Source organism: Aythya marila (genome assembly GCF_965140915.1).
Source record: "Aythya marila genome assembly, chromosome: 2".
Classification (NCBI taxonomy): domain Eukaryota; kingdom Metazoa; phylum Chordata; class Aves; order Anseriformes; family Anatidae; genus Aythya; species Aythya marila.
The window spans coordinates 15,350,636-15,374,755 of record NC_139043.1 but is presented as its reverse complement, the minus strand read 5'-3'; the positions used below and the strand labels follow the sequence as shown (position 1 = coordinate 15,374,755).

At 39.2% G+C, this 24,120-nt stretch overlaps 1 protein-coding gene across 7 annotated transcripts in view; it reads right to left on the bottom strand.

Annotated features, from left to right (window-relative positions):
- Window positions 1-24,120, bottom strand: part of NRP1 (neuropilin 1) — a 112,448-nt gene that overhangs the window by 40,620 nt on the left and 47,708 nt on the right. For all 7 annotated transcript variants that reach the window (XM_082753697.1, XM_082753701.1, XM_082753700.1 and 4 more), the window contains 3 exons: window positions 20,865-21,092; window positions 13,370-13,525; window positions 10,890-11,056 (listed from right to left, as the gene is read on the bottom strand). In XM_082753697.1, coding sequence (XP_082609823.1) covers window positions 10,890-11,056; window positions 13,370-13,525; window positions 20,865-21,092 — 551 coding nt within the window. The remainder of the gene's footprint in view (window positions 1-10,889; window positions 11,057-13,369; window positions 13,526-20,864; window positions 21,093-24,120) is intronic.

Genomic DNA, 24,120 nt, shown 5'->3' with positions numbered 1-24,120 from the left:
TTCATTCATTCCCAAGCTCCACCTTATGCATCCTGGTAGGGCTCTGATGTGATGCGATCGTTATTCAGGAGGCTCAGAAAATACCTTCTTCTTAATTTATTTCTTACTTCAAAACTACTTAAAACCTGAACACCGAGATACAATAAACTCTGATAACAAAGAGAGGAAAATGTAATAGTATTGGGATTTCTATAGACTCTGGGATCTAAGTAATCAGCATCTTGTGCCATTCGAAACCTCTCTGTAGCAATGAAGAGAAAGGCTGATTAACTCCCAGTGCTTTAGAAAAAGATTGTTTTACATCTTGCAGGAGCATATCTTGCTGTGAAATATTACTTCTTTAAAATGAAAACCTTTGCTTCAGCACTACATTAACTTGCAAATGGATAACCTAAGACATTTACAATGACTTGGTCAAAAAAGGAGGAATGTGAATGGCCCCTTTCTCCAGCTAAGATACTTAGGAACCCTTGCTGAGCCATAAATGAGTCAGGAACGTAATACTTTTAATTAACGTTTTCTGAATACTTATTTGTAATTTACATTTAATTTTAAACCTGAGCTTAATCCTCTGATCTGGAATGAAGACAACTATTTAGTGCAGTTTGAATGTAACCTTCCCTAGTTTGTGTCAGAAACTATAGAAAAGGGAAACTCTATAGCAATACTTGCAGAACCACTCTTTTCTGAGAGAGGGACATAATTGTAGGACTTTTTTTCCCCCAAGTGTACTGAGCAACTAATGCACAAATGGGAAACAAGTAATCCAAAGCTTCTCTATCAGACTGCCTCACATGTGAATAACTGGGCTTTGGGTAGAAAACACTGAATTTTGCCTATGAAGTTCTCATGGAGCATTTTTTTCCCCAGCTGCTGTCTTGTTGAAGTCAGAGGGTACAGGCAGCAGGGCTAGATTTGAAATATGTTTTGTCATTTTAAATATAAATACAATATTACACATGCATACACACACAGAAATAACCTCTGCTTCTTCCAGTTTAGCAACATGCCTATGTTAATTGTGTAGGAAGCTCGGAAGCTCGGGTATGATGTGTTATGCAGAGTTAAACCTATCTCAGACTTTGATAGTGAAGACAGATCTGACTCTGTGATCACTGGATTCAGAGAAACTGCCACTGAAGTTGCTGGAATTTGCTATAAAGTCCAAACCTTGGGTTTTCTATAAAAGTAGCACCAAAATGTGGAAAAATGTCAGTGTGAGATTTAATACTTTTAAAGCCTAATTTCACTGGCAATTGGAATAGGTATATAACCTGTGTCACATAGAAATTTATGTATTTATTTTTTTTTTTGTGATCAGCTTTCTCATCTCAGAAAATCGGTGCAGTCTCTTTAAATCAGTCAGTCATCCACAGGAGTCTGCATTCATTTATTCTCTGTTAAATGGAACTGTCAGTTTTGTTGCACCAAAATTCGATTTTCTATTTCATACACATTGTGTATGATGATTTTAATTTACTACTGGGTCACCAAACAAGTCAACACTTTTTTAAAAAAATAGGAGTTTCTTCTACTTTCTAGAAAAATGTCAGGTAACTGCAGTTATATAGTGTGGTGAAGGCACTGTAAATGTTCAGGGAAAAATAAGTGATAGACTGTACATGCCAAGATCATCCTGTTTGGTGTTTCCCTCATAGCTTCAGATGTGGATGAAATCCTTCCGAGGTCGTGATTTGAAAGACCCACTCTTGAGCACGGTGCTTTTGTCCCATGCCGGAGGAGGATGGGGACAACAGAAGGGATGCTGCAGGCTGGTGACAACCAAGGCAACTTCCCCTCTGGTGCTAAAGCAGAGCAGGAGACTGCTTCCTCTCCAGTGCTGCCCTTCTCTCATCAAAGCATGCTCAAACTCCAGCTGCTGGGATCTCATTTTCAGGGTTTTGCTGGCCAAAGCAGGGTGCCTGGTTTGTGTCCTGCCTCTTTGTCTCTCTAAAAGTTGCTCTATCTCTGTCTATGTAAAGGGCAAAGCTATTGATTTTTAAGTGCTGTGGCTTTGTAAAATAAACACAGGATGTATTTTCTTAGTTAAGCATATCACAGAAAGGGGGAGCACCACTATGGGCTGTTAATTTTTACAGCCTGATAACAGCATTTTAAAATTATTCTGTGCTCTGTCAGCCCTTCAGCCCACAGTTTGAACTTAATAGTATTTGCAATGGAAGAGCTGCTGCTAAGGCTGAAAGCCACCTTAGTCCCTACTACAACCATCTATAACCTAAATATGACCCATTAAAATATGCCCTGGTTTTACATGCAATAGGACAAATTAATCTTTTCAGCGGCTTCAGAGGATCAACACCAGAAATGAATTTGGCCACAGTGTTCAACACAGGAGGCTGCAGAGAAGAGAAAGACCAGACTGCACAGGTACTGCTGGCTGCTGGAAGCTGTCTGTAAACAGAGCTCCTCCAAGGAGAAGCCAGTTGCTGCTGAAGACGGAGGAACCCAACCTCAGCTTAATGTTTGGTTCACTTTCTCTGCCAGTAGGCTTTGTTTATCAGACAGCTGTGAAGTTTACAGTGATGACTTTTTAAAGAGTTTTTTTTAAACACCTTGAACGAAAACATTAGAGGTGAAGCAGAATGGAAGTATTTCTCTGTTGAAATATACTTTTTTTTTTTTTCCCTTTTTTTTTTTTTTTTTTTTTTTTTTTGGTGGAAAGAAGACAAATTGCTGTCTGAAGGGCAGGCATTTACCACTTGTGAGAAATGTCATTTATCCTTCCACTTTACCTATTTTGTTACTGCTGTGAAAATGTCACCTAATGGGCAGAACAGAATTAAAGTGGGACAGAGAAGCAGAATAACACAAGGGCAGGGGAGGCAAATAATAACTCAGCAACAGAAAATCTGGAGCGTGGATGCCGGAATGGAGAAAGACCCACAGGACTCATGAACTCTTCAGCTTCATACTACTGTGCAGGTGTGGAAAGAGTGAATAAAAATGCACAACTGTCTCTGCAAAGCACTCAGCAGTGCACCTATCATCTCCAGCCTGGGGTCAGCCCCGTGAGAGCAGAGACCTTTAGCTCAGTAACAACTCTGCTTATTATAACATGCCTCAGCTGTGCGTTCCTACCCAAGACTGTGTTTCTACCGCTACCCTTAGTCATTTAACTTCTAGCCTTAAGCTCTGCCTTGCCTGCAGTTTGACACCTGCCCGGTCTTGTAGATTAATTTATTTCTGCTGGACACAGAAAAATCTCCTTTTGAGATACCTTCCCTCACTTCTGTACAAAGCACTGGCTGCGGTGGAGCAGATGTGTTGTGGTGCTGGGTGGGCAAGGCTGCCTCAGCCCACAGGGGGCCTGCAAAGCGTCCAGGAGAGAGCTCCCCTGCCAAGCACGATGGCACAAACAACTGATTTTTTTTTTTGGCCTGATGGCAATTAAAAAAATCAGGAAATAATAACAAATGGTTTGAGTCAAGCTAAACACGTGAACCCGTTGAATGGGGGGAAAAAAAAAGAGGGAGAATAATCATACAGTTCTTAATATTTTTAAGTGGTTTTAATTTCTGTGAAATAAAGTAGAAGGAAAAGATCTTGTGATTAAAAACAAACAAGCAAACAAACAAACAAAAAACCAAAACAACACAACAAAACTATGTGGCATTTACTTTAAAAGCATATTTAAAGGTTTTCATTTCTTTCCCTCCTGGAACCAACTATTTAGCAAAAGTGAGACAAATTTACAAAATTATTTTCAGAGTTGCTGATTCAGTGCTTTTGCTGGACACATTTTTAATTTGCTATATCAGCTCTATAAGGCCATCTGTCTTGCAGCCATTGAAGGGATGTAGGGCTGGACTGGGAAGTGGATGCATAGGTAATTACAGAGTTATATACAAACTACTCAGATCTCTGCATAATGGATCCCCTGAAAGAACTGCAACTATTATAATGATTAGGCTGGTGGTGGAGGCTCAGAGGGGCTCTGCTTCTGCTGCTCTTCCATATGTTGCATGCAGGATTGCTCGAAGCCACATAGGACTCCCCTCTGTATTAGAGCTGATGCTGAAACATGTCAGTGGGATGTAGAGAGGATTTTCTTCTAAACTACACTTTGCACCTGCACTTCTGGAGCAATAACGCTGCCAACGGCTGCACACAGCTCTCTGAGCATCCCTTCAGCCTCCCCAGAGTGATAAATCTATGGCTGGGAACTTTCTGGTACTAAAATAGCTCTTAAAGCACTTTGAATAATCAAAAAAACCTTCATACTTTGTAGGGCCCTTTTATTTCTCCCTCTCCCTCTTGTCTAATTTCAGTACTTGCCTTTGTGAAACTCTACCATTGATTCCCATGTCACAGTAAATAAAGGTACGAATGTATCCTGCTGGGTCAATTAACCCCAGTTCTGCACTGTGTCACAGCCTGCACTGGCTGTGATTTCCAGAAAGGAATATTCTTTTGTCATTCTTTGCCCGTGTGCAAACGTATGTTAAGACCATAAGATAACTGTAACACTTTTCCACACAAAGCTAACTCTGCTTTTTGTAATTTCTGGAGTGCAGCTACGAACTGTAAAATGACATGAACCATGTGCACGTGTATTCTTAAGTGGTAGAGAAGACAAAGGACTGACAGTTTTTGTACTTTCATGTCAGTGTGCTCCCTAATGATGGGCAAGCCTTGCCACAAAGCCTCTGAACCTCAGTTCTTAGGCAGTCCTTCAAAGGCTACAAGAAGTGGGAGGCTGAGGTTTCCTAGGTTTCATGTTGTTCTATGCAGAAAGATGATGCTCTTCACTGCAATATCAGACTCCGAAAGAAGCAGAAATAATAAGAATAAAACCAAAAGACATTGTTGACTTGCATTTCCTTGAGCTTTCACGTGAAATATTTAGATAAGCTTGCTCAGTAAAGTTAACCTGAGCAGCTGCCTGATGTAAGAATAAACCTGTTAATAAAACAAATGTGCTGTGCAGCAGCAATGTATAAATACTGACTGCATTTTTAAGTGAATACCTGATAAGGAAATAAGCTATGACACAGATGAAAGGTCGAGACACCAAGTGATGAACTGCAATTATTTTCAGAAGTGCTGCAGGAATAAATCTGCTCTAATCTATATACCAGTTTACAGCAACTATGCATGCTCGTGGGTTTCACTTACAAAGGAGCAAATAACAGAGAAGGTAGGTTACCGCAAAAGTAAAGGAATGAAGACAAATGTGGAAGGAAAATTCCACCTCAGAGGTCCCACTCATTCTGGTGAAGCAGTGTATACATAGAAGTGTTTTAAATCAATGGAAGTATATTTTCCTTGCACGGGAGAGTTAGTGTTAAATAAACAACTGATATTTCAATCAGTGCAGGCAAGGGGATCTCCCAGGTTGCTTTGTGAGGAGGCCACTTCTTACCTCTCCCTGCCTGGCCCTTCTCCAGAGCCCTAACTGCCGCAAGATGCTGAGGGATAATTTTACACCAGGTCGGCTGATATTCCCAGGGGCGGCTAGGCTAGAGGTTTGCCCTGCAAGAGCCCTGGGTGCCAGAGGCACTGCTGTGGGGAGAGGTCCGGGTGGGCAGGAGGAGGCCAGGGGCAGCACACCAGATCTGCTTCCCCTGTGGACCTCCGACCCTGTGTCCACTTCATTCCAGATCTGTGCCCTGCCGGAAAACCCAGCAGTGCAAATTTGGGCTGAACAAGCCATTTCTGTCATATTAGCCAGGACACACAATATGGAGTTTATCTTACTCCATATTCCTGTGTCAGCAGCAGAATGGAAGATAATACCCAATCCAGAGTATAATGTCTATTTGTGTTAGCCCCCTGTTAACCTTTTTGAACAAATGTGAACTGGCAGAGTGTGTTTATACCAGATTAGTGCCTTTTGTCTTATGGCTGCAAAGTTTTGATCTGACACTCTGATACTAGGATTCTTAAAACTGAATAATTTATGGCTGTGTTGAACCTCAGCCATAATACAAACTGAGGATCTTGTACTATTAACAAACATGCTTTTTAAAAAAAAAATTTTTTTTTTTTTTTTTTTTTTTTCTGGGCAAGCTGTAGGTCTTGTTCAGTGTTACAGGATGGAAGAAAAATTATGCCACCCAGAAACTATCATCCAGCTTGGTGGGAGTGCAAAGATTTGCGTTACATGCATTAGAAGAAACATTTTGATAGAAAGCATACAGACTGCAGTAAAAGTACCCAGAAGGTGTTGCTCCTTGCGGGTTTGAAAACCCACACCATTATGAGGATTGATGACAGCAGAGGTTCCCAGTGACCCTGGTAATAGGCAATCAGTTTCCCTTCAAAACCACACGTACGTGGGTCTCAAGTGGCTCTGCCTTAAGGCACTCTCTGGATGGGCACCCCACAAGGATCCCTGCCTGTGAGAGCCACTGCCACCTCCCATCGGTGTGACCTGATGAAGCAAAGGCTTGCCATGCACAGCCAGCCATGGCTCCTGCTCAAGGGATTCAAAAGTGAGATGCAAAAAGTTTCCTAAATGCAAAGACTCTGCACGTTACTTTTTCAGATGCGTGTAAACGTGACTGCTGTTCTTAAATGCAAACATTAAATCTACTCTGTAAAAATGCAATTACTGCTGCCATGGCAGAAATCAGTCGTCCCTTTTGAAGGAATGCCTTGAAAATGCAATCATAAAATCCCTGCACATTATGGATTTCATTAACATTGTACTCCCCTAGGATTCCCAATTGCACAATAACAGCAGTTCTTTAAATTTTAAATACCACAGACAGGAACAGTTTCACTAAAACCAGATGTGAAACCCTTGCACTGGCCTTCTTACTGGTTCTAAGTACTGAAACTGGCTGGTAATTGATACCTATTAACATGTTTGTTGTTCAGATTACAGAAATGGAAACACTATACTATTTTTCCTGTGAAAGGATACGTTAATGAGGGACAATGACTTACACTGCAATGGCAGTTCCCTGCTCTTGATTAAATTAAAAGTCTGTTTTTATTTTTTTATTTTAAATTATGCTATTTCACACTGAAGGGCAGCTGAGTGTGGAAAACCTAAGTGTAATAAACAAGGACATTTAGCTTAAGTTTGAGGAGCTAATAACATCCCATATGACAATAAACTAACTTCATGCTTATTTTTGGCAACCCTTGCCTCGTGAATATCTTTATTCCATTAATATTAGAAAGTCCATAGACTTTATTAATGCGATTTTAAAGAAGAAATTCAATCTGGAGTGACTCTGTTTCTGATTATGGAGTCACTCCAAATCTAAAGTCAGTTGAGCAATTTTTAAAAGTATATTTGAGGTTAAAAATAAGAGAGAAGTTACTGTGCAGATTAATGGTGTGAGCACGTTATTGATATTTTGAATCTAAGCTTTGGCATTTATTTCAAAACAAGTAAGGAACGGAATGAACAGGCAACTTTCTTTTCACAGAGCCTGGCAGGCAGGCAACATTTAGATGCACCCAGGAGCTAGTACTTTGTCAGACACAAAGGAGAAACCCAGTTTTTCCACCAAAGAATGGATTTCATGTCCACAGATGGAATTCATGTAAATACATTGCTAACAGCAAGCCAACATTATTTTCCTAATTATTTTCAGTGAAATGGTCCAAAAGACGTCAACACCTCAAAGGAGACAATCATATCGCATGCCCTCTAGACGTCCTCTGTAGATACCAATCTCCCTTTGCTGATATGTAACTGAGGTTTTCTGTTTCTTTGTCTTAGCAAAAACATTAACCTTGAAGGGAGGGCTAAAAGGAAAGGAAAGGAGACCTATAATATTTGCCCTATATAAGAAAAAAAATAAAATACACTAACAAAATTAGTATTTGGAGCTGAATTTTCAAGCTGTTTTGGTCATGTATAATTGTACATATCTCAAATATATATGCCCTAGTTGCATATGTGTCTTGGCAGTTTAAAGGCAGACGTTGCTACTTAACCAGCTGCAGTGTGTGTGCAGGTATGGAAACCCGCAAACGCGGAATGATCAATGAATAATGATATACATAAAAACTCTCTCAGACAATGGCATATAGGCAGAAATTTTCAAGTTAAAAGTTCCAGGTTTGCCACAGCTGTATCCTTCAGCCTCTTTTTTGCTACTGAATATTATCTTGAGCTCTTACACTGTGCCACAAAAACTATTTAAGTAGTGCTGCACAAAAGCGTATACTTCACACAAATTACTAGTTTACAATAGCATACAGAACAAAACAGAACAAAGTGACCTCTGTCCTTCATATAAAAGTGCCTTCATCCTTTTAGAAAATATTACCATTTTTTTCAACGGGTAATTTCAGAGCATTTTATTATTTGCATGTCCTTGGTTGTTTGTCTGTAAGCTCTTATGGAGATGAACATCTGTTCCTGGGGATATTTGTACAGAGGAAACATGGGATTTCAATACTATATCCAGATACAAACTCACAGCACATGCTTACTGCCAGTGGCATCAAGCCTTTGTAGAAGATGGTGGTTCACGTGCTCAAGGACACTGCTACTGAGGTACCTGGTGATCTGAAGTGCTTCGCATCCATCTCAAGATTGTTGGTTAACTTTAATGGGGAAGTATCTAGAGCACATTTGGAGTCTTGAATTACTAGTATGGTTGTTGAATAGAACTATAATAATTAATTATAATAATTCATATTATCATCACACAAATTGAACAAGAGAGGAGTTAAGCCATTGTACCTTGTGAAAAGCCAGGGGATAGCAAGTCCCCAGACTAGCTTATCAATGTGGTTGCTTCTGCTACACAGATGATGAGTGGTAGGATGATGAGATGCTACACAGGATTAGTGGTAGGGATGATTAACAGTTCCTCTGCAACACATGTAAAGCACGCGTATACAATGCAATTAATCTTCAAGCAGGATTTTGTAGGCTCAGTCCTGCAAACAAGACCCAGCTCTGCAGTGGAGGCTGCTATAGCTTAGTTTCTCTGTCGTGAAGTCTGCCTCTGGGGTGCTTGTCTCCCCAGCATGGCTTCTAGGTAGTGGAGGAGATGTCCTAGTGCTAGAATACTCAGGGAAATGGTACATGCTGCCTTTCCCAAACTGGGCCTGGGTGAAGCAGGTGAGAGCTGTGGCATGAGCAGGATAGCATACAATAAACCTCCAGCTTCTTGGCTGATGGAGTACCTGGAGGCAGCATAAAGCTGCTCAACATTTTGCTTGGTAATTGTTTCAGCCACTGAGCACCCTGGTTTGTGGCAGAACACAAAGGAGGCTGAGAAATTCCTGGGCAGGAGGCTTGAGGTACCCTCAGATGTTTTAAGTATAAACCACAGAGTAGCTTGGATTCTGTTATGTGTTTGTTATTAAAAAAGTTAATGGTTAAAAAAGGCCTTTGAAACTTTTTCTCAGAAAGATCTAGTTCTAAGTGAAAGGATTAAGCTATATATATATGTATGTAGTCATCATAACTTAATAAAGTTAATAAGCACATAGAACACATGAATGAGATTTGACTAGTTCTCTTGTTTTGATTATCCAGTCATAAATGCATAAGTGACAGCAGAAAAGAAGGAAATAAAGAAAAAAGTGCCAGCCTTCTGACCATATGAAACACATGGACTTTGATTCTGCTGCATTCCAGCCTTTTTCTACATGCATTCCATAGATTTCAAGTGGCAATGATTAATAACAAGCCTAGCACTTAGATAAGGCTGGGGAGATTTTAACTTTTATTCCTAAGTAAGGAAAAAAAATCAACAGAATTTTTTGCCACTCTGTAGCCTTATTAGGTCCATCATACACAATTACCAAGTTGCCAAAAGCTCAGGACGTGTAGGGGCCCCTAAACAGGACACATGAAATTTCCATTGTGTGCCAAGGATCAGAAATGAAAGATTTCCCCCACTTTCTTCCCTTTACTAACTACTACTCAACATGTTTTTAAGCTTTCTTGCAGACAGCAAACCTCACAGGAAAAACCTATGTGAACATTCTTATTGATGGCTAACGAGGCATTGTTTTTATATGTCAGTTAGTAATTTCCTACAGAAAACAACAGGAGCAGGAAAAAAGTTTCACATACATGAACAAACTTTCAATATCATTAATATGGATCTAATATGTTCAAGTCCTTCTCTTATTTTTTTTTGCCAAAATAAATAGAAACTAGAACACAACAAAGAAGTGTAAGTCAACCTACATAATCAAGATAAATCAGTATTTTTTGCCTAATAAAATTAATACTGGCCTGTTACTATAGATTACTATTTGCATACAGTAATTCATACAAGCAATTTTTTCCTGTTCAGGAACCATGCACCATAATGCCTTGGAGCTGGTTACAATTAGCAAGCAACAAGCTTGAGCACAAGCAAGAACCCACGAAGTCTCTTCATGGGGGCACATGTTTGCAGGATTACTGCAAAGCCCAAGTCTTTCTAAAACAGCTGTGTTTAAGGACGTGGAAGAATAGCCACTGTACAGAGACAGGTAAACTCATCTCATGTGTGAGATATTCTAGAAGGGATTTAGGTCTTCTGAGGTGAAATCTGAGTGCATGAAAACACCATCCTGTATTAATGCTTAACTATAATCAGCTTGAGACATAGCACATGCTCAGTTTACTGGGACATTCCACTTTAAGTGCATGTTAAACTAATATTGACTTTTCCACTAAACCAAAATCTCTGTTATTTGTGCCCAGAAGACTGAAAAAACAATAGATGTAGGAAGCAGAAGAATTAATCTTCCTGACCTTTCCTTTTTTTTATACCTTTGGGAGTCAGTCTTTTTGTGTGTGTCTAATAAGGAATGTAAGCTATTCACTTGCAACGATTCTTAGATTATGTAGAAGTACTTTACTGTATTATTTTGCTCTTTCTTTTGCATTCTCCACGTTCAATAAAATTCCACAGGGTATTATTAATAATATATTTAAAGTATTATCTTTTTACCTGTATCCATTCCCTGGTAGAATCTTCCCCTGGGGTCCATCCATTTTCAGGGTAATTTAGCCGGGACCTTTCTGAAGACCAGATAGCACTGTACTGGGAGGAGACAGTGATTTGATCAGAGTGAATTTCTCCTGACTCCATACCTAGTGGTTCCATGCACTGGAAATCTGAAGAAAAATAAATTACCATCATTACTATGGTCAGCTTTTTGATGTAGACTTTGAATAATGAGAACATTTTCCTGCTTTGAATATGAATATCTAAAGAATTTATTTTTATGTGACTTTGAATTCTTTAGCAACTTTAAGTGAGGCAGTATGGTGCTTATGGTGTCATTCTTAATACTGTCATTCAAGTTGCCATGGCAATTCCTGCAATAATAATGCTATACAAATATTTTTAGCCCAGCATTGTTGCCATTTCAATACAGGACAATAGAATTCTCTTTTCTAGGGTAGCACACTCACTTCTGTAGATTCATAATATAAAACAATGTATGCTCAACTCATAATTATACACAAAGCCAGGAAAGACAAACTATAAGACTGTACAAAACAATTTTGTTTAGAACTATTTACTCCAGTACAAAAAGTGTAAGATGTTTTAAAAATTCAAGCTATTCTCTTTAGGTCCTGGACACCGCGAAGAAACAGATCAACTAAATTTGAATCTAGGTCAGAAGAGTATTGACACAAGGGAATTACCACCTCTTCTGTAATGTGCTGTATTTTAAATGAGTTGACCATCTCCATCCAATCTCTTTCTGTTGACATAAAAATTACCTAGATAATTTAGAGTCAATTGACAATCCAGTCAATATACTGAGTTCAGAGGCTGATAGGGCATGGAGTCTGAATTCTTTTCTCACTCTTCAAAAAGATATTACTACTGAAGCAGTAGAAGCCAGTGGCCTTAGATGGATTCTCAGAAACAGCTGCTTGTGGACCTCTGCCAGGGCAGAACATGTGGCTACACTTCAGTTTGGGAACTTCACCATACATTAGTATAAATCATTCCTTCACTGGTAGCTTAAGATAAAATGCCAGTGTGTGAAGTAGAGGCCCTGACATTTGGGTACATACTTGTTCTCAGCACACCTTGTCTGGCTCTGAGAGAAGTAGCTGTGTCTCTAACAGAGGGGTGGGTGCTTAGTTTTCAAGACCCCCTACTAGAAACTGCTGTCTGGATTCAGTACTAAGGTCAGGACTACCATTTCCATGTTACTATGGGAAGCCTGCTCTGCTGCTGCCTCTGATTCACCTCATCTGTTGAGCAAATGCAATTGCGAGCTTTGAGAGCTACAGCTCACTGCTTCTGTGCATTGGACCTAAAGAGGAGGAGAGTAGAAAGCATTCTGTAAAGTGTGAAAGTGAAAATTGACTTAGCCTTGGAGACTAATTTGTAGTTAAGGTGCTCCATAACAGAATTATCAAGCTTGCTGAAAAAAATGCATTTCCTGTGTTCCACCTATTTCCCCATTTCCCTGCTGCTTCAGTGTAGTAGGGGCCTTTGGTGAAGTACTGAAACTGAACTACTTTAGGGTAAGACTTCAAGTAAATCAGCTTCTGCTTGGAATCAGAAGGATTAGCCACTACAGAGGACACAAGTCATGCTAGGTTGGAGTCATAACAAAATATCTAAAAAACAGGTGTCCAGTCTCATGGATTCTTCCCATTCATGCCAGCTGGGGTATGTCCCATTAACTCCTCCTTGCTGTGCATCTACATGGTAGCTAATGAAGATGCAAGGACAAAGGAGAGGTGAGGAGAAACATGAATAATTTCAGTTTACTGATTTTTCCTTTGTTCCTTCTTTGATTAAACAACTACATCAACTCCAAATCTACTCAAAACTCAGTCACAGAGAGGAGAGTTTGATTTAAAGTATATTTTATCATTAAGCAAAGAAAGGAAATCTGCAAGGACATGTTGTAACACAGCCCATTATTTTCCTGTGTCTCCCTCACTTGGTTTCATTCTCTGTGCAAAGAGTAAGCATGAAAATGAGGCAACTGGGAGAAAAGTAACAGAGAACAAAGCTTCGATAGCTTATGAAATGGTTTAACAAGAGCACGTATTATTAAATGGGTTCTTTTTATTCAAGAAATCGATCATCAAAGCTTTTTCCATGTAATAAAAGAAGGCTTTGGATAGTGCATTCATTGTTCATGTTTCATTGTTTTAATGTAACTATTCAATTGCTCTGCATTTCCGTGTTTCCTCGGTCAGCACGGTTTTTAATGATAATTTTTCCAACTTCCTGGCAATACTGAGGAATAAAACTGTGAGGAAAACATAGCTTTTCAAAGGGTAGCTGTATTTAAAAAAAAAAAAAAAAAAAGGAAAGAAAAACAGAACCAATCCTCCCCCACCATCTTATTTATTTAAGGTTTCTTTAAAGTTTCATGCAACACCTGGTGTGCAAGAAGACATAACAGAGAGTATTTTCCAAGAAGCTCTGCAGGATGGATAAATACTGACCTTCCGATACACTGCTCTGCGACACGCTGTAGTTTGCTGAGAATCCCTCTTTTGCTATTGCACTGTCGGTGTAAAATACCATTGAAAGAATCCCTGTTGAAGAGCGGACGCGGCCTGGGTTGTTCTGCCCACAATAGCGCCCTATGTGTGGGCCAACTGCAAAAAGACAGAATATAATAGTAAACTACCACTTCTGCTGCAACAATAGATGACACTACAATAGCTTCCAAAGAGATTCCCTCAGCAGGAATAAGTGAACCTCTACAATGGTTTAAAATCACAGCCTCATCAATAACTTAGCAATGAACAATAAATTGCTTACCCTGCCCCAGTAATCTTACTTCTAAAATGTTCCAGGTAACACTTCATAAAACCTCTGAAAACGTAAAGAACCAGGATTTCAAAAACGTGTCCTTTAAAGTGCACAGAGAGGGCAATGATGCACAAAATTACATGTACAAAACAGCAAAAGTATTTTCCAAAGTGTGGTTGAAGCACCTATTTATGACAAGGACATCTGAATGTCCTGATTTGCCCACCCAGCCAACAAGATGCTGAATACCCTTAGCTCTAGAAAAAGCTCAGACAACATTTTCCAGGATTTATGCCCAATGCTGCAGACAATCTGTTAATTTTATAGCAGATTTGGGAAAAAAATAAATTAAAAAATTGCTCTTGTATTGAGGCAATGACCAAATTCTCTTTTTTTTTTTTTTCCCCTCCTATTTAGACTTTCAGGACATCCTCATGGATTGTTCACCCATATGCTCAATATTAAAGAATATTGTAAAAGAATTCAAGAAGAAAATATTAATCCATTCAAAAGTGCAAGGATTTCTTAAGTATACCTCCATCTCACAGAACAAGCACACATGATTTCTCTCAGTGTTAATAATGTATAAACTGGTTCCTGATATTTTTCTGGATTTCCTGTGCAGTGAGATAATCTTTTCCCTTAATTAAGCTACTCAAATCACAACTAACATATGTGGCCTTCTTGCACTTGAGCATTCCCTACAGATAGGTCTCTAGGCTGTTGAGTAGTGATACATCTGTGCTTACAAACAATAAGAACAGATAATGCTAAAACGCCATGCATGGAGTCAATCATAAAACTAATCAGAGAACGTCATTCTAATGCTTACACCACTGGTTTCCAGGCTTAAATTAACACCTTGTCATATCTCTAGGAACTCCATTTAACTTTCAGTTTAAAATATAAAATGTTTATATATCATAATTATTCACAGTTCAAAGAAAATCCACAGCTAACATCATTTTGTAGTCATTTGTTGGCATTTTCCAACAAGTAAAACAGTTCCAGCTTGGAATAACTTCATTATGTAAGCTACACATTTCTGTAAGGCCTTCGAGTTGCCAGAAAGAGAGAGCTCAGATGATATAGCTTTTCCTGCCAGCATCTATTTTTCAAACCATATTCTGGCCAGAGTTAGTCTTCAGTTACTTTGGCAATCTCAGGGCATTTATAGTACTTGCCAGTCCAGACTTTTTCACCAGGGTTGTTCAATGTGGTATTGACAGTGTGGAACACCCTATACAGCATATGAGTTGGATTCTTTCTCATTCTAGAAATCATTAAAGCTTTACAGTTTTATTATCTGTAGCAAGAAACTAGTTGTTTTGTTGTTACCATTACTAGCCTTTTTAAAATACAAAATAATGCCCCACTTCAGGCTCCAATTGCTGCAGTTCTGGTATATATATATCATTCTGTATGTGTAAACAGCTCTGATCCTGCTCTTTCACATGATGGTCTTTTGACGTTACAGTCACTGATCTGCAAGAAAACAGGGAGTATAAGGCCATCATGTTAGGACATTCTGAGCCTCCTTCCTCTCATTTCCTGCGGGGAAGCATCTTTGAGATGACAAACAGAAGAGAACTTTGTTTAAAGCAGACAGGCTTTAAGATTCCCCATGACTCACTGGTTTATAATTTTTAAGACACATTTAATGTTTCTGCATTTCAGTCTTCTGCAGATTGGCACTGCTATCATAGTACCATTCCCTTTACTAGCTGTGTAGATGCAGGAGCCAAAAACTTGCAGAACATGACAGAAAAAGGTATTGCATTTTTTGCACAACATGTAAACCTTACTTGTCTGAGCTAATATGGAGCTAATATATCCAGATCTAAGCAGAACTGGATCAAATAAAGATTCTTGCTTTTCCTATGTAAATAGCTAACACAACTAAAATTCTTCTTTTTCCCTGCCTTTTTCCTTTTTTCTGACTCTTCTTTATGACCCGAGATGAGCTTTCATAATAGAACAGATACAGCCCCAGATGGGAATTTTAGGCTAGCAGGTGCTGAAAAGTCATTAGGCCCAGAAAGCTCTTTGCAGGCTCTGCCTGTAGACCATCATGCCACTTTGCTGGCATCCCGCAGGAAGGCTTACTCCAAATATAAGCCACTTGGAAATGTCCTCACTCAAGGTCACTTTCACATTACCTGCAGAACAGAGGTATTTTTTGTGAGCCTGCTACTTCACTTGACTGCACATGCTTTAGCTATTTCTGAGACTTTGGCTCCTCTGTCCACTGGCATGGTATGTTGTAGTAGAAAAGAACTACTTTCAGGTTAAATGATGGAGGAATAACCAAGAAAGCTGTTTTACAAGCTTTTTCCCAAAATGCAGAGTCTAATTTTAGTGCTTGAATAAATCCTTGGTTATTCTTAGTAAATATGTGTGAAGGTTTACAGGATCTGAGTTATCATTTGTATAGAATATGGCTGACGGCTTAAGGCTAAACAGAAATGTTGTCCCTACTTATTCTTCTTTTCTTTTGCTTCATACAACTGACAGCATAAAAGGTGAAATTAATTCCAAATCTGCTGTTTGCCTTTCTAGCTTTCAAAGACTGTAAGTATCAACTAATTTTGAGACTTGTTGAAATATGTATATGTACTTTTGATTGAAATCTGAGCTTTTGGAATAGAGTAATAATCATAAAAAAAAAAAAAAAAAGCAATGAAAAATACTATATTTTATTAGAATATCATAATATGTTTAATATTCTATATTTTTAGAATATTAGAAGAATATTCTAAAATATTAGAAGAAATGTTCGGTTAACTAGCCATTTTACTGAATTTTAAACTTGGCCTTTATAAGTGTGCTGGTGTGAAAATATTGCTGTGAACAATATTTTCACAGCAGTGTGATTGTTATTGGCAAAACATTTGCACACTATTTAGGATGCTAAAGAGAAAAGAATTGAAAAATGAATCCTGTTTTCACAGTCCACTAGTCACACTGAGCTTACACACACTTTTATATCTTAATGGTTTCTCACAAGAGTGAAGAAAGCAACCACAATAGAGGAGGAAAACATCCAGATTAATAGCAACCTTCATTTGCACTGATGTTAACAACTGCAGTAAAGTCTCCTGTTTTGCTCTGTAATTCGGTGGAAGCTCTTGTGGTATTGACTGAAGCAGCAATGTTTAGCCTGTGGTTCTCAAACCGTATGTAAACTTTATATTACTTTTGAGCCCTAGTAGACAGTCTATAGAGTTTCAAAGAGAGCTGCATGATGAATATGTGCAATTTGTCACTTAAGCTAGTCCTGGTTTTGAGTGGGCTATTTTTCTTCAAAGTCATCAATGGACTGTTCTTGGCCAAGGCTCGCTGAGGTGTATTTGTGCTTTGGGCAAAGACACTTTTGGTGTCTAGTTTATTTATTCAAAATCATACATTTATATTCTGTGATCTACTCCCTCCTGCTCCTGCTCTACCTGTTACTGTTACCGTCTTCAAACCACCATCCCTTTTCTGCACAATATTTGCAAAATGCACCTGTAATTTCCAAATATTCTCCAAAAGTGTTTCACTTTTTGCTTTGTTTTAAAGAATAGACCAAAGAGTTCCCGTGGCATAGTTATGTAGAAACAAAATACCAGGATTAAGGCATTCCTGAATGCCTACCATTCCCATCCTGAACTGGGAAAACACTTACACTAGTGCTTAACTTCAGACCTGTAAGTGTCCTCTGTGAATTCCTTTTGAAGTAAGTCTAACCGCTCGTGTGTTCTGAAGATAAGCACTTGTTTTGCAGAATCAAGATGCAAGTACTCAGCACCTGCCAGATTCAGTCAACTAAAAGGATGACCAGGAAGGCTGAGGACTTCACAAGCATGACAGATTTCAGAATTAACTTCTTCATGAATGATCATTATGGTTGCTGGCAAATTTTCTGAAGAAAAATATCCTTTTTAAGTATCATTGTTATTTTTTATTTAAGAGAAAATTTCTCTCTCTCTCTCTCTCTCTCTCTCTCTTTTTTTTTTTTTTTTTTTCTTCTTTTCCCTAGGGGGAGGAGACTGATGCAGGGGTGCTCAGGGACTGGCAGTACCTGGCTCAAACATCAGTGCCCACTTTCCACAGTTAGAGGAGAGCACCATGTTCAGCAGGCTGCCCACCTCATTCTGCACTGGTTACAGTCATGACTACTTTCCACCAAACTGTTCTGTCATATTATTAAAAAAAAAAGAGAGAAAAGAAACAACAACAAAAAAATCATAATCTCTGCAAACCAGAGCTTTGTTGCTTGGATAAGGGGACTTGAACTGAAGGACATACATCTTTTCCAAACATTTTTAGAATAAAAGTTTACAGTAAAACAAAACAAAGTGTTAAACTCCTTCTGGTACATTGCTTTCCTCTAAGGCCAGCTGTCTGCCCCATTATTAGAGCTAGACTCTACTCTGTGTTTATATAAGTGTAGTGCAATGGGGACTTTAACCTCTACCTCAACTGGGCATGTGAGCAGTGATGTAGTACAGTAAAGTGAAATAGCTTCCTTCTTTATGGCTATGTCCACATGAGAAAATAAAGCTGGCCAGGGAGCATCCTCTGGACCTGCAGTCGGTGGCCAGGGACTGTTTCTGGGACCAGACTAGCAGTGTGACACAGCTCGCTCCCATATGGCTCTTCCTTTTGAAGCAGGACGGCCATGTCCAACGTGCCTGCTGGGAACAGCCCCTCGCTCCTCCAAACCATGCTTGGGAATTATGTGGGGAAGTTTAAGCTGATGTGGGCTACAACTGTGCAAGGGAGCATGCCAGTGATTAAGCAGTACATGCAACCAGAGACTGTTTCTCTAGCCTGGTGCTTCAAAACATATCTTCAAAATGTTGTTTCATGGACTGTAGGGAAACAGGAACAAAGACTCATCCTGGAGGAGCCTCCCTTGCTCAAAGGCAGCCAAATTATTGAATATTTTTCTGAAATGTACTACTTCCGTGTAGATCCAAATTAGATTTATGTTGCGTCTCTTCTCTCCCACCCCTATCTTCAGTCTATTGCCAGATCATACCAGCAGTTTCCTGTGTCATCTTTGCTCTTTGGCTGAAATAGTTCTCCCTCTCAAGTATTCATCCTGTGATGCATTTATACAGAAGAAATCACATCCTCTCTGCCTTTGTTAAGTTAAACAAGAAAGCCTGACTGCTGGCTAAAGAGCATCCCACAGTGAAATGATGTAGGAAATGCTTCCCTACAACCACTACAAGCTCCAACAGTTTGTATCTAAGGAAACATTTCTCTAGTCTACAAATTCAGCTGAATATTTACAAACATGTAAACACCCTTATTGGATGTCAGGAGCATTTTGGATTTAGACAGTTTGTGAGGGAATTGGAAGGCAGATAATGCCTGTTGTTAATTGCTCTTCAGTATGGCTCAGTCACTTTCTTGAACCAGGAAATTACCACTTTGAAACCCTCTGACACTAACAATAATGCATTTCTTTTTGGTAATATTACACATAAATTGATTGATTGGATCATCTTTTCACAAGTCATTTGAAATCCAAGTTCTACAGGAATTTAGCTTGAAAAGATTTGGCCTATATACAAATAAAGCTATTATTAAATGTTCCAGACATCATTATTGTGTTGTTAGAATACTGTTTTTCCTAACTGAAGCATTAAATACTAAGTAGTCTTTCAGTTACTGTTATGGCTCTTTCTTTGCTGTTTATTGGAGTAGATTGAAAAGAGCCACGATAAACCCATTAAGCATAAAACAAAAAGAAAGAACAAATATATGTTAAAAAGCACATACCTATTTACCACAGTATCAATAAATACTTTAATTAAAATGATATTGGGAATTTATCTAGGAAAGCAGGCAAGTTTAGATGAGTTATTAAAATATATTCCTGAAGTTATATGTTTTCATTTAAATGAAATATTGATGTAGCATTAGCAGTTCGTAGAAACTGCCAGAAAATATCTATTAATATGGGTTAGCACACCAGTGGAAAACTGAAATATCTGTAATTAGCACCCAACAAAACAACATCAATCATTAATTTTCATCAGTCAATGAATTTTGCAACAAGTTACAAAAGAAAGAAGATAAAAGGCAGCTACATGATGCTTCCCTTTATCAGTCTGCACCATACAGGAAAATACTGAAAAAGGCATCACAAAAAGTATTACATAGATGTTTGCACAATTTGTATGGGCAATAGGGCATCCTAAAGGTTAGGTACTAATCTTGAGCAGCCCCTTTTAGACTGCAGCCTACCTAGCTGGGGTTCATGGCTGCCCCTTTCCTGGAGAGGATTTGGCTAATATGGACTGGCTGACTTAGGTGAAAAAATAAAGAAATCACAAAGTTATTTTGTTAACCGGTCTCAGTGTAGAAAAGGGATGTAAGATTGGATGTGGGGTGAAATGAGGGCTCATTGGCTCCATAGACTTAGCTAATATCTAGTTGGGCACTTATTGAATTAAACAAAGTCAAGTGTCATCAACAACTAAGTGGAAAATTACTGAGATGTCAGAGAAGTACGTTCCAGAAGGGCATCAACACACCCACCCTGGCACGTGTGCCCAGCTAATCAGAGATTATAAATTAGCAAAGATAAAGCCTTTGAATTTGTTTATACTGCTGGAAGAGAGTATACTGTGGGAGAGGAACACTGCAGTGCCTGATCACCAGTGCTACCTGAATGGCAATGGGACTGCCCATTGACCTGGGGAATTGTTCAGTGAGTGTAACTATGGATGCCACATTTGCTCTAGCAAAGAAATTCTCTGCTTGGTCAGCAGTTCTGAAACCTGTTTCCTCTGGCTGGAGGGTTAGTACCTGAACTCCAATTTGTGCAAGTTTCTGGATATTACTGGAAAATTCTTGTATTTTATCTGTGAAAGTTTAGGACTCATTACAGGGTTTCATATTTTAGTGTAGGAAGCCCATCACATATTCCCTCTAAAAATGCATTTTTTCCCCAAGCCAACTGTTCAAAAGTACATATATTTCATAAAAAAAAGTACTTCACACTGTGATATGCTTTACTGAATGAATTTACAGAGCGTTTTCCCCATTTCTCTTTAATTCAACTCATTTCAAATAAATCAAACAAGGATCTCTCTACTCTGGCATTTAAAAAAATGAGAATATGCCTTCTGCAGCACACTGTGGAGTAATGGTTATGTGTATCACAGTCCATTTTTCTCTTACCATCAGGGAATCCATCCCAGATTTCCAATCGGTCATAGCGACAGAACGCTCCCCCTGGGGTATTTGAATCAGGTTCTAGTTCAAAGCTTTCAAATTCCAGTATAATCTCTGACATCTTTGGTGCAAAGATAATATAAGTGCATTCAAGGCTATTGGGATATTTTTCAGGGAATCCAGGGGACTTTATCACTCCACTTGATGAAGTAAAGTTTCTGGAGCATTCAGGTCCTGCAAGAGAGAGAAAAAATCACCTGGGTTAACACTATGCTACTAAGCAAAGTAGTTAGCTGGAAAACAAATTAGGCTGTGTTGTCTCTCCAGCAGCAAAGGTGGCTTTTCAATGAAACACCTCATTTTAATCACTGTATTAATCATTCAGCCAGCTTGTTCATATTACTGATAGTCAGGTTTTAAAGTGCAATTCACATACACTGTCTGATCTCCAATTTTCAATTTGTATGGAACAATATGAAAACTTGTACCAGCTCTAGAAAAAAATTATGACAAATACAAAGCCATGTGGGAACAATGAAAGTGTAAGCTGCAGAAATCTCGACAGAGCCCTAGAGAAATAATTATAGCCCCTTCAAGCTCAAATCTTTAAATCTTATGGCTGACAGGCTTTTATTGGTGAAATAGATTTTTTTTTTCCAAAAGCGGGTGAGTGAATTCAGTAGAGGGAGTAGTGGTTTCAGATTCCTGGAGCACTGACTCAGTAACTCTGCCAGATGTGACCTATGCCTCCTTGACAAACTAAATGTGAAAGGTAATTCGTACACGTACCAAGGGTGAGTGACTCATTCTGAGTGGTGTTGACACAGGTGCACCAGTAAAATGTTGCTGCTAGTGCAGGCATGATAAACTGTGTGATTACAGGCAGTGTTGCTAGAAGTCACCTAATGTCAATGTTGACACATTGGTTTCCTCCATGTCCCCACCATGGCATAAAGTGATGCTCCAAACACTGCTCTCGGTAGAGCAGGAAAGCGGTGCTGGAGATGCGAAGCCAGGTCAGTGGACTTGCCTTGAATACAAGGGACTAAAACCAGAGTCAATCTCTTGTTGACAGATGATGTTTCTCCTTTGTTTAGGTCCCTCAGGAATCCTCTCTGTGGATCCCACATCTGCAGGTGTGCTCTCAATAAGCTGCAGGCACAGCCCACACATCTTCCCATGAGGTCAACTCAGGTACCCCCCTCTCTGACTTTTGACACCACTGGTTTAATGGAAAGTGATTTACAGGGTTTGGGACATCTGTGGATGGCAGCCAACCTGGGCAGTTTGGGTAGGATGACTCAGATGAAGCTCTTCTGACATGGAGTAAAAGAAGGACACAGGCAACAGAGTTTGGTTGCAACAGCTCTGTGCTGGGGAATGAGTGTGTGTGAGCTTTCAGTGTGGATGAGGATGCCCAGCTTCCTTAGAGACTGTAGTCAGGAACCTTAGAGGACTTCCAATGCTTAACACAGATCATTGAAGGAAAACAGTCTGGCTTGTTGCATATATGAATACTCTTATTTCACCATAGAAAATGTTTTCCTTGTGAATGTGCCAAACATATTACCCCCCACAGATTTGGCCACCTTCCAAGTAAATTCAGCATACAAGAGAGAGGGATGAATGAATTTAGTCAGTTCAGGTATTTTTGTCCTTCAGCAGACACTGACGGGAAATGCTTGAGCTATCACATCAATATTCAGAACACTTCATGGCATATTTTGGAAGATGTAGATATTAATGCTCACGTAACCTGACCCATTCCAATTTGGGAAATTACATTTTGCCTATAATTATATCACCCCCATACGCTGGATATTTCTCTTCTCTCCCTGTCATTCTCTTGTCTCCTAGTCATGTATGGGAGGGTTATATTCTAGTTGTTGCTCCTCACTCCCACCAGTAGCTGTTCCAGGATAAAATAGCTTTGGAGTATGCCATTCATAGCATAAAGTGCTCTGTACTCCTCTTGGAATCCAATAAAAGATGCAATATAAAATGTAAGCCAGGATCATTATTGCTTTATTAAATACAGCCAAATCCTGGCTCTGTGAGTATGTGATCATCAGGCTCCTTACATTCACACATGGCATCTCAGTACCAGCTTGCGTTGTTTTAAACATGTTCAAGCCAATCTGGTGCAAGAAACAAAAAACTGTATTCAGAAGAGCTGCCTCACTAAAATGCCCTCCACAGATTTTGACCCTTTATTGACACTGTGAAAAAAAAAACAACAAGAATTAACACTGAGGCTACAAGGAACTCCACAAAGCAATCTTCATAGGAAACTGGCAGAAAAGGCTCTTGCAGAGACCTAACAAAACAGATACCTGTGAGGCAGGGAGATTGCATGTGTGTGTGCATGCAACATAGTAAAAGTGATGAGCTGAAGGGAAGGGAGACAAAAGAGAGAGCAAAGAAAGAGAAAGGGATCATTTCATTTGCTCTCTATAGGTGTCACGGAGCCAGAAGATCATTTGCCTTCTTGGTTGACACTGACTTTTCTCTGAATTTACACCATAAACTAAGGTTAGGAATGTTGGACGTGAACTATCTTGATCCTCTTCTAGTCAGTACCCATCCTATGGGAGGCTGGCTGCCAGAGCAAAATAAGGAACATTTCAGGGTAGCTAAACATTAGGCAACATGTTATTCTGGAACTCAACATCTCCTTCAGTGTTTTGATGGCTCAGGAACTGGATGAGAAGTAAAGGCAGATCCTACTCTCAAAATCCATAATGCATTTATCATGCATTTATCATTTATCACATGTGCTAAGTGTTGGTTCGGGATTCAGCTGAACCTATATTTTCAGGAACCTACAGGTTTAGGATTCAGTTTAGTGCATGGGTAGAGTAATGCAATTTTTCTTTTCTAAAACTAAAGATGCTCTCACATCTTGGGATGTAGGAGTGCTGGAGTGCAGCTCAGACTTTGTCTCAGTGCCGCAGGAGCTTGGGATTGGGATCATTTTAATGCTTCTCATGTCTGGGAAATGATAAGCGAGGTAGTGAATATGCTAAAACAGGGCATGCTAGTCTGGTGTGCACATCTGAGCTTCATCTGCATAACAGGGTAAACTGGTCAGCTTTATTTGGTACAGAAATTAAAATGCAAATTTGGAATAGCATCTATGCATTAACTTAGAAGTTAAAAAGGGATGTGTTCCCACGACAACTATAACTTGTACCCTTTGTGTACACACAGCTTTTTCTAATGCTGTACCCGGTGATAACTTTTCTGCCTTAATATACAGTTT